Here is a 17,603-nt window from a genome sequence, read left to right as displayed (position 1 = left end):
TAAAGCATTTCTAATTTAAAAGCCTCACTAAACAGGCAAGTCATAATAAAAGAAGCTAAGCAGGACATTCTTGAGAAATTAAACACACTCAGACTTAAAATATAATTTTAATGATCTTCCTTCTAATTAACATCTAAACTACCTACCAGGATGGCTGCTTTCATATAGAAAAATACCAGCTTATTTAATCTAAGTGTTGTGTATTTGTTTTTTGGAAGAACATGAAATGAAAGTAAAATGAGCACAGGAAAAATGTGCATGAGATTTTCTTAAGTTTATTTTATTGAGTTTTCAAAGAAGATAACACAAAACGGCAATGTGGTGTACAACATAAATGAATGGGTACCATAGATCAGCCCAATTTCACTCCCATCCCCGTCTTCCCCCCCTCCCCCAACAAGAAATCACAAAATACAAAATAGATATTCCAGTCCATAGTGTCTTATATCAGTGGAGATCATACGTTCAGTAAATGACTACGGGCTCTGGGTATCAAAGTATTCCAAAATGACTCCCAATGAGTACAATATGCTCACGCCAGCATTGTGTCCAAGGATGAAAGGCGTAGGCGTTCCATAGAGGCTTGCTGTAACATCAGAGTATGCCAATGTGCAAGTGTAGGAGAGTCCGAAGAAATCCAGCAGTGAAGTATCACTTTCTTCCCCAACAGTACCGCGCGATCCAGGAAACTCTGGAATCCCTTCGGGGAGGATCTGGGAAGGGACTCCAAAGTAAACAATATGACCGGGCAAAATGTGTAATGATAGTGCCACATAGCCATTATATGCTGATGCATGTGTTGCCAAAACATCTACATCCTCATGCAGGACCAAAACTGGTTGCCAAGAGTGGCAGGAGAATAGTGACATTTAAGGCATCTGTCCAATGCGCACAGTTTCGCCCGATACAGATAAGAGGGATATCTGTAGAGGCGTAACAAAAATTTATAATTCATTTCAATCAGTGTCACTTGCAGTGTCAATCGTGCCGCTCTGTGAAGCCTCGTTTAATTATGGAAGCAGACACCTCACAGGGCAGATCCATGGACCATTTGGCTGCATAAGAATCATAAAAAAGTTCACCCACTCTTGAAGTTGGCGATGATGGAATCTCAAAGGAATCGGTACCTGTGCAGACAGACTTAATGCCTCAGAAATTAACTCCATTCGCCTGTCTGAGACAGTCCTGCGGCAGGGAGTAAACATAAGAGGATAACTGTGTGTAAGAATACCAATTTTCAGAAGTCCAACCATGCTCCTCCTGAAGTGCTTCCAAGGATCTCAAGGTGCTATTAGAATGGACTAGTTGAAAGACATAACGATTTGTGTCTTGAGTCCATATGGATGAAGGTTCCGGAGACAGTCTGGCAAGTAGGGTATTATATGATAAAGAATGTGAAGGTGCTGACAAATAATCCTCCATAATCGTCTCAGTAGCAATAAGAAAAAGTCCCTTGTGGATGATGTCTTCGGAGGCAAGTGTTTAGTATGGAGTAGGTAACTGAAGTGAAAAGGAGTACAAAGGGAGAGTTCCTGACTGGTAGCTGAAAAATGTTGAGTCCTCTGAAACCAATCATTAAGGTGTCTCATCTGGCAAGCCTGAAACAATAATCTAAGACTACACAAACCCAAGCCACCTCTGTCTTTTGGCCATGCCAGATGAGACAAGGACATCCTAGCCTTTTTCCCATTCCACAAATAAAGTTGTAAATTTTTACCAATTTCCTTATCATGCCTAGCAGATAACAGTACAGGTAGCATTTGAAATACATAAAGCCACTGAGGCACCAACACCATGTTATATAATGCAATCTTCCCCATTAAAGAAAGTGGGTACACCCTCTAATTTTGCAATTTGTGCTTCGTGGCTCTCACAAGGGGGTCTACATTTAAAGAGTACAATTTGGAAAGGTCAGGGGAAATAAGTCAGATATCCCGGAGCCCAAGTAAGAGGAAAGTCACCCCTCCAGCCATATGGGATCTCTGGAGATAAGGGCAATACTATCGATTTTTGTTTATTTAATACCAGGCCTGAGCACATACTATATTCGTCCAGTAATTCTAAGGCTCGAGTAAGGAAATTCTGCGGTTCTCCTAAAGTCAATAAGAGGTCATCTGCAAAGGCCAGTACTCGCAACTGCAAAGCACCCTCGGGTAGACCCTGCAGCTCATCATCGAGCATGAGCGTGCACAAAAATGGGTCTAAATAGAGGACGAAGAGAAGAGGTGATAACGGACTCCCCTGTCTAGTACCTCTATCGGAAAAGTGGATGTGCGGGTGCCATTTACCAAGACACAAGCTGTAGTGTCTTTATATAACAAACGGACTATCTCATAAAACCAACCATCAAAGCCCATATAAGTGAGCACCTGAAAAAGATATTGCCAATTAACTTGATCGAAAGCCTTAGAGCTATGTCCAGGCCAACCAAAATCCCTTTGATGGCTGTATGCTTTGCTCATTGCATAGCAGTTAATAATCTACAGATATTAAGGACAGAGTGGCGATGTTGTACGAAACCAACTTGTTCCAGGACAATCAATTTGGGCAATAATAACGCCAGCCGATTGGCCAAAATTTTGTCCAGAATCTTAATGTCCACATTAATGAGAGAGATCGGGAGATAAGATTCTATATCTGCTCCAGTTTTCCAGGTTTAGGTATTAAAGTTATATGTGTGTGGTTAGCTCCAAGGGGGAACTCACCCTCCTCCAGGGCCGCCGTGTAATAGGCCACTAGAGGACCACAAAGAGAAGGGAATAATAGTTTGTAAAACTTGGGTGAGAATCCGTCCGGACTCGGGGAAGTACAATTTTTGAGTTGTTTGACCGCCCCCTGAAGCTCCTTCTCCTGTATAGGCCGGTTCAATTGCAAACGATCTGGGGAGGAAAACCTAGGTACCCCCGAGTCTGCCAGATAATCACCGGCATCAGGTCCCTCCAAGTTCTCCTTTGCAGAGTAAAAAGCGGCATAGTATTTGCGAAAGCTATCTGCAATGTCAGGTGTAGTGGTCACCGCCATTCCCGATTTAAGGAGGCGGCAAGGGATATATCGATTGGGTCTCTGGGGGGTCTAGTCAAGGTCACCAGCAATCTACCAGGCTTATTTCCAAATTTATAGTAGTGAAATCTAGAATAATAAAGATAGCGTTGCGTACGCTTGTGCAGAAGAGAGTTCAGGGCAACTTGTGCTGTCGTCATGGCCTCCCTAGATTGAGGAGAGGGGTGCACGACGTGTGCACGCTTCAGTGTTCTGTAGTCCCGTTCCAAGCGTAAAAGCCCCTGAAAGAGTCTCTTTCTCTAGGTCACTACGTAGGAGATAATATCCCCCCGAAGGACTGACTTAGCCGCCTCCCAAAATAATAACGGGGGTCCGTATGTTGAGAATTAAAAGTCAATCAGCATACATAATAATAGGAAAATCTCATATAGACTTGTCTTAATGCTTTATAACTCACAGACCTCAGTGATACCATCTGTATGCCACTAAACTTTTAGATCATACAGAATATTGGTATCCCTAATCGTCATTGGTCTCATAATTATTTTGTTATAAATATTTCAATAAGTATATTAGTGCTTACCCCCACCCGCGTAGTATAAGATAAGATGAGTATACTACTCTAATATACTTATTGAAATATTGAAATACTAGTCTTTAAGCCCGTTACATTAACGGGTGCTAGAATAGATGTGTCTGTCTGTCTGTGTTTCTTTATCTCTCTCTCCTTGGCCGCTGTCTGTATCCTTCTGTCTCCCCCTCCCCCCGAGCAAAGCTGTCTGGCCCCAGCACCCACCTCCCCACCAAATGTCTCTCCATGGCCCTCGTTTTACCTCCCCCCTGTCAAGCAGCACCTCTTTTCTGCTCCCCCTGTCCAGCAGAAGGCCTCCCTTCCTTTTTCTTCCCCATGTCCATCAGCACCTCTTCCCCTGTCCAGCAGTACCTCTTTTCTGCTCCCCCTGTCCAGCAGTAGGCCTCCCTTCCTTTTTATTCCCCCCTGTCCAGCAGCACCTCTTCCCCTGTCCAGCACCACCTATTTCCTGCTCCCCTTGTCCAGCAGTAGGCCTCGCCCCCTCCATGTCCACTTTCCTGCTCCCCCTGTGCAGCAGTAGGCCTCCCTTCCTTTTTCTTCCCCCCCCCCATGTCCATCAGCACCTCTTCCCCTGTCCCAGCGGAGAACCTGAGCATCTATAAGTATTCTGCAGAATTTGTTAGGTATTTGCACAGAATCCGAGTCCGTTTGTATTAACATTCACAGAACCTTGTTTGTTTGTTTTTAATTCCTGAGCAATTTCTCATCTACATAAACTTCTGCCTAAACAATGAAAGAACAATCAATTATTGTGCCTGGGTATCAGTTTCTCTCACCCCCAGCAACCGTTAACTCTGTTCATCTGCCGATAGCCGCCTCAAGCCGCTACAGCATGCAGGCACCGTCAGCCTCCGCGGCCTGCAGGCGCCAAGAGAGAGAGAGAAAAATTTTTGCCGGGTGTCGAAGCAGCCGGTGCAGGCGGAGGGCATGTGGGGCCTAGCGCCCAGCGCGGAGCGGCATGTAGGGCCCGGAGAAGTTCGCCCATCCATTTCTCCTCCGTCCCGACCATCCGTTTCTCCTCCCCCTGTGGAAATCACCTTCAGAGGGGTGGATTTGAAACTTCTGTCGGGACCCTCCCACCGCCGACAAACTTCAGCCGCGTAGGCAGCACTTTAAACACGCTGCTTTGTGGCCTTCTACTGGCGATTTCCTCTGTCGCGTCTATCTCCGATGATGTCATCAGAGACGCGGCAGAGGAAATCAGCACAGAAGGGCGCGAAGCAGCGTGTTTATAGTGCTGCCTACGCCGCTGGAGCCGGGAGGCAACAGAGAGGGCAGGGGGTGCTAGCGGCCGGCAGCCGCCGCTCCGCAGATGGAGAGCAGGGAAGGACGCGCATGCCACTTGTCTTGCCTTGCGTGAGGCCAGAGCGTAAGCCGCGCATGCGCACTTCCTATGTGTGCTACAGCTCACGGAAAACGGACGCACGCATAGGAAGTGCGCATGTGCGGCTTACCGTTTTATTATATTAGATTTATAACAAAATAATTATGAGACCAATGACGATTAGGGATACCAATATTCTGTATGATCTAAATGTTTAGCGGCATACAGATGGTATCACTGAGGTCTGTGAGTTATAAAGCATTAAGACAAGTCTATATGAGATTTTCCTATTGTTATGTATGCTGGTTGGCTCTAATGGAGATCTAAAAAACTAATAGTCAGTAGCTAGATTGTATTGACAAGAGAATTAAAAGTAACATAATCCTCCGCTTCGAGGTAAAGATACTGAGTAAAGTCCGAATTGTTAATTAAATAGGAGGAAAAGCTATCACCGTGTGAAATATCGACCCAAATGGGACAATGATCCAACACAGAGAGGGGGCCCACCTCGGTGGAATGAACCTAAGGGAAGTAAGCTGTGGAGAGCATTATAATCTGTTCTGGAAAATGTGTGATGTACCCTAGATTGATGAGTAAAATCTCTGTCAGTGGGATGCAGTAGGCGCCATGGGTCTATCAGATCTAAGGTATCGCAAAGATAGGGAATACCCCTAGTTATACTAGGTTGTTGAGAAGGACCCGGTCCCATTCTATCTAATTCCTGGTCCAGCACCTGTTTAAAATCCCCCAATAATATCAGTGGAGTTGTCTGGTCTCTAAGACCAAGTCGGACCAAAGATGAAAAGAAAGTGTGGTCATATTGATTAAGTGCATATACTACTAGAACATTAAAGGATTGACCAGACATTTTAAGTTTGCACAAGAGGATTCTCCCGCGTCATCCCCATATAAGCGGTCCACCCTGCCCGGGAACCCCTTCCGCATTAATAGGGCCACTCCTACTTTTTTATTAGGCGAAGCAGCTGATATCATCTGACCCACCCACCCTCTCTGTAGTTTGGCAAGTTCTGCATCCGTGAGTCGGGTTTCCTGCAGGCATGCCAAATCAGCTTTATGATTTTTAAGGCATTGAAGGAGCTTTACTCTTTTTACAGGGGAAGTGATGCCACCAACATTCCAGGACAGTATTAGAAAGGTCTTACTGCTCACTGCCAAGAGAAAAAGCACATACAAGCATGCCCGCATTAAAGGCCCCCCGTGCGCCCAGCCCTCACCCGAGAGGCAGAAGATAAATCCCCACTAAATAGTTCTGAAATAGTCCAACAAGCTGATATACAGAGACACACTGGAATATGCAAAAAGCAAACCCCCACCCCCCTCCCACCCCCAAATCCAACTCACGCCCCCCCAACAACCCTCCATGTCACCCACCTCCACCCATCCCACCAAATACAGTGTTTTCCCAAAGCCAACCAGGCAGTAAGAAAAGAGAGCACGACAAGGAAGCCTTCAGAGCCCCATTCCCTAAGTTAAGCAAGTAAACATCAAATAAAGAGAAAATCACTCTAGCCATGAGCACTTAAACAATGAACCACCATTATGTTCAGCAACTTTGTAAAACAAATGAAGTAGAAGCGTTCAGGTAGGAGGTGATGATGAGGGCTCCAAATGGTTAATAAACTCTCCCGCAAGATTCACAGAATCAAAAGCATACCACTTTCCATTTTGCTGAATTTTTAACACTGCCAGGTAGAGAAACATAAAGTGGAGTTTCTGTTCTATGAGTTTAGCACAGAGAGGATGGAACATCCTCCATTTGTCCATTAATACTGCTGAGTAATCCTGCCCAATCCGCACTGGAGTAGATTCATAATTCAGCGAGTCTCTCTTAGAGTGATAAGCCCGATGCAGTTCCACTTTGTGCCGGTAGTTATGTAATTTTACGATCACCACCCTTGGTCGTTGGTCTGTACCAGAGCGGGAACCCACACGATGCACCCGCTCAAAGCATGCTGGGCCTAAAGAAGAAGGCATCGGCAGCTCGCTGGCCAACCAAGATTCCACTACGGAAAGAAACACGGAGTCAACAATATTTTCCGGCGCAATCTATTTTCTAAGTCTTCAAGCTTTTCTTGGCAGGTATGCAGCTGGGTCGTGAGCGTCGCAACATCCGACGCCATCGCAATGGCCTCGTCCTCCACCGTGGAGACTCTGTTCTCCAGTTCAATTAATTGAGTAGAGCTGTCTTCCAGGAGCGATTCGAGTTTGGTAAGTTGTGAGGAGATTTGTTCCATACAAGGACCAAGAGCTTGTAATATAATTTGTTGAAGTTCCACCCGCATCTCAGGAGTAAACGCCGGACTTGCTGCACGAGGCACTTCCGCCATTTTGTCCTCTCCGGGTTTCTCCTTCTCTCTGTCTTTTTTAATAGTTTTTGAAGTCATAGCTGGTTGCAATTTCACCAAGTATTTGTCCATGTGCTGAAAAAGGTGGTCAAATTGCTCAAAGAGATTCTTTTAAAATGGCTAAATGAGGAGCAGGGCTCTGGAGCCGGTGCGAGGTGCTGCTAACCAGCTCACAGCATCACGCGGTCTCTGCATGAGATTTTCTTAATGAACATTATGAGTTAAATTACAAGTTTCCAAACATACAGGCACTTGAATCACAACCAGAGTTAACAAATTCATTTAACATTTCCAGTGTACATGTTATTACCACTGGGTTGAACCACCTTGCAAATGACTAGCTTCACACAAATCAAGCCATTTCCAGAAGGGAATGCTGCCATTACTATATTAACTTTATTACTCAATTTCAGTTTGGTAAAGAGCGCAAAGGGAGGTCAGCGGTAGAGATGATTCCAATGAACCTCAAACTCAACCACATCTTATTACTAGGCTACATCTCCTCCAGGAAAGCTGAATTTTTCTAGGATTAAAATGTTTGAGTATCTAGGAGCAGGACTTGGGTGTGATAGTATGTGATGATCTTAAGGTGGTCAAACAGGTTGAAAAGGCGATAGCTTGGGTGCTTAGGAAGAGGTGTAGGAAAATGGAGGTACTGATGCCCATGTATAAGACTATTCTGGAAACCGCATCTTCAAAAAGATATAAACAGGCTGGCGTCAGTCCAGAGGAAGGCTACTAAAATAGTTGGTGGTATTCATCGTAAGGTGCATGGGGACAGACATCTCAATATGTACACTAAACTAAACTTTAGGCTTATATACCGCATCTTCTCTATAACAGTAGAGTTCGGCACGGTTTACAAGAAAATTAGAAAGGAGAATGGATACAATATGGATTTGGAATAGTATGGAGAGGAGCGGAATTTACAACTTTTAAAACAGCCAAGTTTTCAGATGTTTTCGAAATGGAAGAAAGGCAGGAGAAGGGAGATATGATAGTGATGTTTAAATACCTTTGTGGCACAAATGCGTATGAGGCGAGTCTCTTTCAATTGAAAGGAAACTCTGGAATGAGGGGACATAGGATGAAGGTGATTGGGGTTAGAATCAGAAGTTAACATTAGCGAATACTTTTTCACAGAAAGCGTGAATGCTTGGAATGGCCTCCCGATAGGTGGAGACAAGAATTCAAGAAAGCTTGGGACAAGTATGTAGATCTCTAAGAGAGAGGATAGTAGATGGCATGGTTAGGCAGACTAGATAGACCATATGGTCTTTCTATGCCTTCATTTTTCTCTGTTTTATGTTTCTATTATAGGGTGGCAAAAATCAGTTCAAGAACAAGGAGTTATAGTATGAAGCTGGAGGGGATAGGTCAGAAGAAAAAACACAATTATTTACCATAACAGGTGTTATCCTGGGACAGCAGGCAGATATTCGCACAAATAGGTGATGTTATCCATAGAGCCCCAGTACGGACAGTGAAAAGTGTAGTATCACTAAGTTTTAGCAAGCTTTTTAGACTTCCAAAACCACACATAAGCGAGTGTCTTCCTGCCCGACGCCAGCTCGCAAGGTCATCAGTTCGATGCCCAAGCGAAGAAGCCAACTAGGGAAGATGGGCAGATTGTGAAAATATCTGTCTGCTGTCCCAGGATAACACCTGTTACAGGAACTAACTGTGCTTTATCTTTAGACAAGCAGGCAGCATATTTTCACAAATGGGACTCCCTAGCTCAAATAAAAAGGGATGAAGAGAGAGTTGGATTCCAAGAACTCAGAAAAACTCTAGTTGTCTCATAAATTTAGACCTAAAGTCTGATGCGAGATCGCAGAGGTAAGGGAAGGAACCTAATGGAGAAAATGAAAAAAAGGAACCCTATGTTCCACTAGAGGTAAATGGAAAAACCTAATGAAACCTATATGCATGGAGGTTGAAAGATAATAAACGACCTCCTAGAGTCAGTTAAATCTAAATATATGCGATGAATACGCCAAAAAGATTCAAGAACCAAATAAGAGAGCTACTGGCTAATGTACCTATAATGGAGCAGCCGACCCAATGAACAGTTGAAATCAGTCCTATCCTTGAGTAGATATGAATGAAAAGGGAAAGGAATTTCGTAATACAATAAAAGCAGGATTTTCCTGAAAGAATTATCATAGAGAAGCCGATGCTATGGAACATAAAATCAGAATGACATAGTGGCTTACTGAGAAGAAAAACAACCTCCTGATAAAAATATTTGTAATATTATTCTGTAAGATCTCACAAAGGCTGAAAAAGTAACATAATAAGCCTTAAAACGAGAAATCAGTAAAAACAGCAAGGGGAAGCATATTATGAAAACAATATGCCAGTAAGATGAAACACAGAGAAGTAAGTACACAATGGAGAAAAACAAATGAGAAATAAAATTGCTGGTCTGAAGCTAATACTACAGGATCAGCAAGAACCAACAGAGACTCAGAATAAAAACCTGTGTGCGAATTTTGAGAAGTACAACCCAGAGAAAACGTGCGAGAACAGTTCCTGCACTCAAACTCATTGAAGGAAATATAAGTAGGAAGAAAAGCACACCACAACCTTTCCTACAGAAATATAGACGCATAATGGCAGAAAAAGTCAACAGACCAACCACTCTACCCCTCTGCAGTAGTTATCTTAGTAAATGCAAGAAATAAAATAACTCTGCGAGACCATTACGAAATGGTTGTAGTAGAAGACTACATTAGGTCAGCAACCAAGAAAAATATGTCTTTTCTTTATTTTAAGTAAAGACCTCCAGGTAACTTAAAAAGATTTCAACGGTGAATCAAAAGTACAGGCTTTTGGCACCACCATGGATGAGTTTTGAGTCTTTGCGTCTTCGCATGAGAAATAGAGAAATTTCAAAAGAGGAATGAGTCTTACAAAGATTGACTGTATTATGTTAGCAGGAACAAATACCACTGGTAAGAGAGGTAAAAAGGAGGTGACCTGGGAGTAGTCTAGCGGTCACAACATGTAAACCATGGTGTACAAGATCTTGGCATACTGCAGAGAAGTGTAATAGGTAGAAACAGTAAAGATTGATAGAAAAACCAAGGATCAATGACAAAAGTACTGCTTGATTTCAGTATTGGAACCATACCCAATGGTACTAAGAGATGCTGGGTTCCTTTTAAAAAAAAGGAGAAGGAGTAAAGGGTGTTGTGGATAATGTCCATTAAACAATAGGACTTAGTCACAATAGATCAGGGGTGTCCAACCTTTTGACTTCCGTAAAAAATGTTTCAGGGGCTGCGCAAACGCTACAGCAAGACAGAGGAGGGAGCCGGCAAGACGGTAAACACCCGGGGGCAGCAGAGGAAAACACTGCATCACCCTCGACTGGGGCCGCACAAAATACTTCACAGGGCTGCATGAGGCCCTCGGGCCGCAGGTTGGACACCCCTGCAATAGATAAAGTAGGGGGGCTTATTTGTTAATGACTCAAAGGCTAGGAAGTCAAATTAATTCAATATAACAATGATATGTAAGACTCCTAAAGTACAAATTGTTAAATGAAGTATATGTATAAATGGAGCTTATGATGTTTTTCACATACACTCAGAATTGTGTAGTTCAGCCAAGAGCCGAAGCTCCTATAGCCGAACCCATCGCCCAATCACTGTGTATGAATTTGTGAAAAGGGTGCTCATAAATGTGCTATTCAAAAAAATAAAAAATATTTTCAATGGCAAAAAAGAAGGGGGAGAAAACAACCCCACTTAGCTCTTAAAAGTTTTCAACAAGTCCCTATAGGAGCTTTGGCTCTAGGCTGAACTACACAATTCTGAGTGTATGTGATAAACATCATAAGCTCCATTTATACATATACTTCATTTAACAACTTGTACTTTAGGAGTCTTACACAGCATTGTTACATCAGCAAAAAATATTTCAGAGCAAATTTATGAGCCTCCTGAAAAGTACTGTATGAACATTGATGGCATGTTTTGGCAGAAAAACCTGGTTGATCCTGCTTAGAAGATAAAGCAGAGAACCATGCCGCTTCAATAGTTAATATAGAGTATGTTCATTGAGAATGCAGAAGTACAAAAGTAAACACTGCTTGTCTGCTTGCTGGGGGGTTTTTGTTTGTTTTTTTACATGGTAAGGAATCTAACTTACAGACACCCATGTTAGATGCTGCCATTTGTCTTTGCATGTTTGTATCCAGACAACTGGGAAAAAAACACTTTGTAGGCTCTACCCCCATGGTGGATTACTGAAGCAGTATGGAAAGGTAGTTTCAATGTGGATCGATGCTGGTTAATCCTGGTCGGAGGATAAAACAGAAAATCAGGCAATGTCCATTATACTGTTTGTTTAAAACCATGGTAAGGAATCTAATTGAACAGGCTCTAGACCCATGTTAGATTCTACCACTAGTTTTTGCATGATTGAGTCCTCTTTTGGACCTATACTGACGCTCCAAGATAACAGCAATGCTAAATGTGATTAACATGAATTTCCATTCTCATGAGAGTTTGCGCAACGGAGTCCATAGTACAAAAGTACAGTCCATAAGTACAAAACTGCTAAAAATTAAGATACTTGAGATCACTCACACAAGGTGCAGAAGTGATGGAGATGAAAAATGCCACTTGCATTTGTAGTGATTGGAGATCTGATTACATAGGAACATGATGATGGCAGATAAAGGCCAAATGGTCCATTCAGTCTGCCCATCCATAGCATTCACTATCTCCTTCTCTTCCTAAGAGATTCCACATGCCTATCCTATGCTTTCTTGAACTCAGACACAATCTTTGTCTTCACCATCTCTACCAGGAGGCTATTCCATGCATCTACCAACCGTTCTGTAAAATAAAAAGTATTTCCTTAGATTCCTGAGCCAATCACCTCTTAACGTCATCCTATGCTCTCTCATTCAGGATCTTCCTTTCAAATGAGAGATTTGCCTCATGCGCATTTATGACTCTTAGGTATTTAAATGTCTATCATATCTCCCCTCTCCTGCCTTTCCTCCAAAGTATACATATTGAGATCTTTAAGTCTGTTCCCATATGTCTTATGATGAAGACCACCGACCATTTAGTAGACTCTCTCTAGACTGATTCCATCCTGTTTATATTTTATTTGAAGGTGCGGTCTCCAGAATTGTACATAATATTCTAAATTAGTTCTCACCAGAGTCTTATACAGGAGCATCAATACCTCTTTTTTCCGACTGGCAATACCTCTCCCTATGCACTCTAGCATCCTTCTAGTTTTCGCCATCGTCTTTTCAATCTGATTGGCCACCTTAAGATCATCATATACTATCACGCCCAAGTCCCACTCCTTTATCGTACTCCTAAGTTCTTCACTGCCTAAACAGTATCGTTCCTTTGGTGTTTGCAGCCCAAATGTATGACCTTGTATTTCTTAGCATTAAATCTTAGCTGACAAATTTCAGAACATTCTTCAAACTTTGCTAGACCCGACTGTCATCTTTATTCCTTTTCATTGTGCTTTATCCACATCATTTCCCAACTTCCACCCCCCTGCTCAATGTGCATTTGTGAGCTTTCCCTGCCCCATGGATAGTCTGTCTGGATAAACTCTGCTTCCTGATAGCTGGCTGATTAGCTAAGGACCATCAGTCTGTCTAAGTATGGCTAGCCTCTATGCATGTGGCCTGCTAGAATGATGATGGTGGGTCTCACAGGGTGTTGATGGAGGGAGCAGTGAGTCATGAGTGATCTCAACTAATGGGTTGGACAGGTCATATTACATGAGATACACATCTTCCAAAAGCTATCTGGAGAATGCATCTTTGATTCCTTTGTTTTAAATCTTTATTCTGTATGTTCAATAAGAAAATGTGTTAAGAGAAAAAAATACATTAGGTTGGTCCAATAAAATAGTATCACCTTATGTTTTCTGATAACCCACATTTTCACATCTTTTAATTTTTGAAACGTCCAAAAACAAAACTTACTTACTTGTTTTGTTCCAATTGCTGCAATCTAGATAATGCGATGAGCCATACATTGCTAATTATATGTAACATGTAACCCTTTCAAGTGATTAAAAAGTGGCTTATCTGAAAGCAACAAAAGAGTTTCACACAGTTTAAAAAAACACAAAATATCATCTTACAGCCATGTGCTTACCTTGATACTTTTTACCTTGCTTACAGGTGTTGCAGTTGATGCTTTGGCTCTGCCCATGTGTTTTTAAGTGGCTGGTAATGTATGCTGCACTCAGGAGTTTCCCACAGATATTGCATGATACCTTGCCCTCATGGCGCACCATGTGTGTCCTCAGTCTGTCTTTGGTGGCAAAGGCCGCAGTGCAAGTCTGCAAGGGGGAAGACAAAGAGGTTTTTACTAGAGCTGAACATTAAATCACAATTTTAAAATTGTTTTTAACATTAATCATTAATTGCATGCAGCCCTTCTGCCTGCCTGTCTTCCTCCCCCATCTAGCTTCTCTCCCTCCCCTCCCATTCGTGCTCCACTGCCCCTGCATCGGCACCCAACTTACTTTTCCAAGTCACTCTTTGGCCTTGCAGCCAGTGGCAGCCCTACTGAAAGGCTGCCTGTGGCTTGCACCAAGCCTTTTCCTCCGACTCGGCCTGCCTTTCTAAAAACAGGAAGTTATGTCAGAAGGGGTCAAACCAGGTCAGAGGGAAAGGCCCAATGGAAGTCACAGGTAGCATTGCACCGGAGGCCCTGAGGCCCCCTGTAAAACCCCAGACTGGAGAATCTACCACCACAAGCTTGCATTTCACCCCCTCGTTACTCTCGATCTCCAAGCAGGATCTTTTCACCGCCAACCATGTTTTCCAGGCTTTTTGAGGTTCTAATGCCCTGGAGGACAGATTAGAGGCTGAGATCAAAGCTCCCACCCCTAACTCCCATGGCACGTAGAACATGGTTGCTCCTTAGCTGGTACATCTGCGCAATAAACACTGGAATTGGGGCTATTCTGACCTGGGGTGTCCATTACAGATGATCCCTAGGCAAAACAAGGGGTTTTGAGGCAGAAAACAGAACTTAGAAAAAAAAAAAAATAGCTAAAAATCTAAGATTGCCACGCCGCCAAAAAATTCATGTCAAAAATGGCCCATTGAAGCCAAACTGAAAAATAAAAAAATAGCGATTTAGGGATTTTGGCTTATTCATTTCTATCACTAGACTTTTGTTGCCAAGAACATTAGCATAGCTAGGTTTAAACATATTTTAGATAAATTTCTGCAGGAAAAGTCCATAATCATTAGCCATGTGTACTTGGAAGTGAGCAAAAAGGAATGATCTACTCTTTGGAATCCTACTGGGTACTTCTACCCTAAACAGACAGTGTTGGAGATAAGATGCAGAGTCTGATGGACTTCTGGTCTGCTCAGTATAGCATATCTTATGTTCTAATTTAAAACTGGTATTGTAGCATATACTAGGCCCGGTGTTCCCCTTACTTGGCATTTGAAAGGTCTCTCTGTAGAATGGACATGCTTCACGTGACAACTTAAATGATCAGGCCTGTGAAAAGAAAGAAAAGAAAGTCATATTGCATTTAAGTTAAACACCAACTCTGCACCTGCAAAATCTACATTTTTGATGTGCAAAATAAATTGCTATGAGTACAAACATCTTACCTGCCCAGGTGTGGCTCATTAAATTCAAAATAAAAGCTTGAATAGCTGAAAATGTATGCCAGACAAATCCCTGGTAACTGGTCACTATTTTGACCAGGAATTTTAGCCTAATGAGAGGAATATGACAAACCATCTGCCGCCTAAACAGCAGCAAGTAGAGTCAGAAATCCATGCAGGTCAACGGTTGAATAGACATCACTGGCTCACATAGCCAAAAGGAAGGCATAATCACTAACCTTCACAGGCCAAGGGAGCCCTGCTCATCATCAGGTCAGAGGAGGTGAGCTACTGCCTCTTTCAGTGATGGAGTAACAGTGAGAGATAGCTAGAGAGAGGGTGGGATTAAGAGACTCAGCTGAGGACACTGGAGGTGTTTGAGAGGGAAGAGTACTGGGAAAGAGAGGACGTTTAAGGAGTTCTCAGTACTGGTCTTATTTAGATTGCTTAATAGAGGCTGTGGCTCTAACTTAAACAAGTGTTTAACAACACTCTTGCACCACAATTTTCAAAGTACACAAGTACCCCCCACCCTGAGAAAATTAGAATGTCATGGGATAGGTGGCAAAGTTCAGTTGTGGATTAGGAATTGGTTATCGGATAGAAAACAGAGGGTAGGGTTAAATGGTCATTTTTCTCAATGGAGGAGAGTAAACAGTGGAGTGCCGAAGGGGACTGAACTTTTAAGGGTCACTGATGGTGCCCTTGTTGACAGTAGCACAGCCCATGTGCTAATCTGGAACTCGGCATCAAGCAATGGTGACTTTTGCATGACAGGTCTAAAGGTGAACTGGATGGGAAACACTGCTCAACACAATGTGCAGTAAACCCACAATGGGCATCCAGTAAGTAGTGATATTTAAGGCAACTATTATTTAATTAACAGCATTAGTACTAAACTATTCTCAAAATGGCCATGCAGTATTTTCAATTCTGTAGTCTTTATTGACCCATAGCTACTCTATTTTTCAAAGATGCATTTGATTGTTAAACAGACTTGGTTACAGCCAGAGTGGTTCAATAATTCTTATCCCCTATTTTCCCTATTGTGACTTACCTTTTATGTACTCTTTACTCATATTTTGTAGTTCTCCCAATTTTCCCATTGTTTTATGTAGGTCAAGTATTGTTCGGTGGGTATATGTTTATTGTCTTTCCCCCCCCACTTTTTTTTTTTTTTTAACATAAATTGTAAAATGCTTAGAAGCCTTGATTTGCATTTTATCAAAATTTTTAATAAACTTGAAAATAAAAGACTGGCATTGCTATAATGACAAAGTTGCTCCCATTCTTTTCGCCCATTTCCTTCTGTTCATTTGGGGCTTCCACTTCAGTTGGAACTAGAGCTGGGATCTGATATCATACTTCATTTACCCCCTTCATGTTGGTTTTTCACCTCTTCTATATACCTATGCCTCTTGCCCAACACACAATCTGTCACTGCAGCAACAGAGATAGTCCAGAGGACCATCTACCGGGGTTACTTTTGAAACCCAGCAATCATAGTCCCTGAATCTACCCACTAGGTTATCATCCTAAATCAGTGGTCTCAAACTCAAACCCTTTGCAGGGCCACATTTTGGATTTGTAGGTACTTGGAGGGCCTCAGAAAACATAGCTAATGTTTTATTAAAGAAATGATAATTTTGCATGAGGTAAAACTCTTTAGAGTTTATAAATCTTTCCCTTTGGCTAAGCCTTAATAATAATATTGGCATTTATAGCTAAAGAGACACATGATCAAGAAACTGTTTTATTTTACTTTTGTGATTATGATAAACATATGGAGGGCCTCAAAATAGTACCTGGCGGGCCGCATGTGGCCCCCAGGCCGCGAGTTTGAGACCACTGCCCTAAATGAAAGTACTATGACCTTCCCCTCCCTCCCGAGTATAGCGAATACAGCGGTTTGTAAACACCGATTTTGTACCATCATCTGAACACCCACTGCCTTCATTTTTAATCTCTCTTTGAGCTATCTTCTGAGGTATCTGGATTATCTAGCCAGTATGGAAAAATTTCAGAAAGCCAGTCACCATAACAAGATTAAAAAAACAAAACAAAACTTATCTGGCCACCCATTTCCATCAGCAGTAGCTATGTTATCACTAGCTTCAGGAAACAGTAAAACAGAAATAGAATGGCCACCAAGTTTTTATTTGACTATTATTCTGTAGGTGAAAGCATCAAGACTGCCATACTTCAGAAAGGATCAGAGATAAACAGTACAGCAGATGAATAATGCTAATATTGTAACACTGTAAATGTAAACAGTAACTAGTTCTGAGCTCTTTGGGGAGGACAGGATATAAATCTAAATAAATATTTCTCTACACATTTTCCTTGAGATTGTAAAAAGGTACAGGCTGTTTTTATTTACTCAAAATTATGCATTGCCCCATCTCCAAAGGGCTTGAGGCAACGTACAAAACCCCCACATTAACGAAATACAGTACCTAACTCAAGAGTGAGCAACATGTGGCTCATGGGTCAAATGTGACCTACCATTGAATTTTATACGGCACGCAAAACCATGAGAAGTACACACAGAAAAAGCAGTTATTTACTGTAACAGGTGTTATCCAGGGACAGCAGGCAGAAATTCTCACGTATGGCTGACATCACCGACGGAGCCCCGGGATGGATCACTTTAAAAGTGCATCGCCACTTTAAGACTTTTGAAAGTTTGCG

At 42.4% G+C, this 17,603-nt stretch overlaps 1 protein-coding gene across 3 annotated transcripts in view; it reads right to left on the bottom strand.

The window, feature by feature from the left end:
• Positions 1-17,603, bottom strand: part of VEZF1 (vascular endothelial zinc finger 1) — a 76,049-nt gene that overhangs the window by 14,530 nt on the left and 43,916 nt on the right. For all 3 annotated transcript variants that reach the window (XM_033921466.1, XM_033921467.1, XM_033921468.1), the window contains 2 exons: positions 14,736-14,799; positions 13,432-13,618 (listed from right to left, as the gene is read on the bottom strand). In XM_033921466.1, coding sequence (XP_033777357.1) covers positions 13,432-13,618; positions 14,736-14,799 — 251 coding nt within the window. The remainder of the gene's footprint in view (positions 1-13,431; positions 13,619-14,735; positions 14,800-17,603) is intronic.

This window comes from Geotrypetes seraphini, chromosome 15, assembly GCF_902459505.1.
Source record: "Geotrypetes seraphini chromosome 15, aGeoSer1.1, whole genome shotgun sequence".
Lineage (NCBI taxonomy): Eukaryota > Metazoa > Chordata > Amphibia > Gymnophiona > Dermophiidae > Geotrypetes > Geotrypetes seraphini.
Note: the sequence above shows the minus strand (reverse complement) of the source record. Positions and strands in the feature narration are given on the sequence as shown.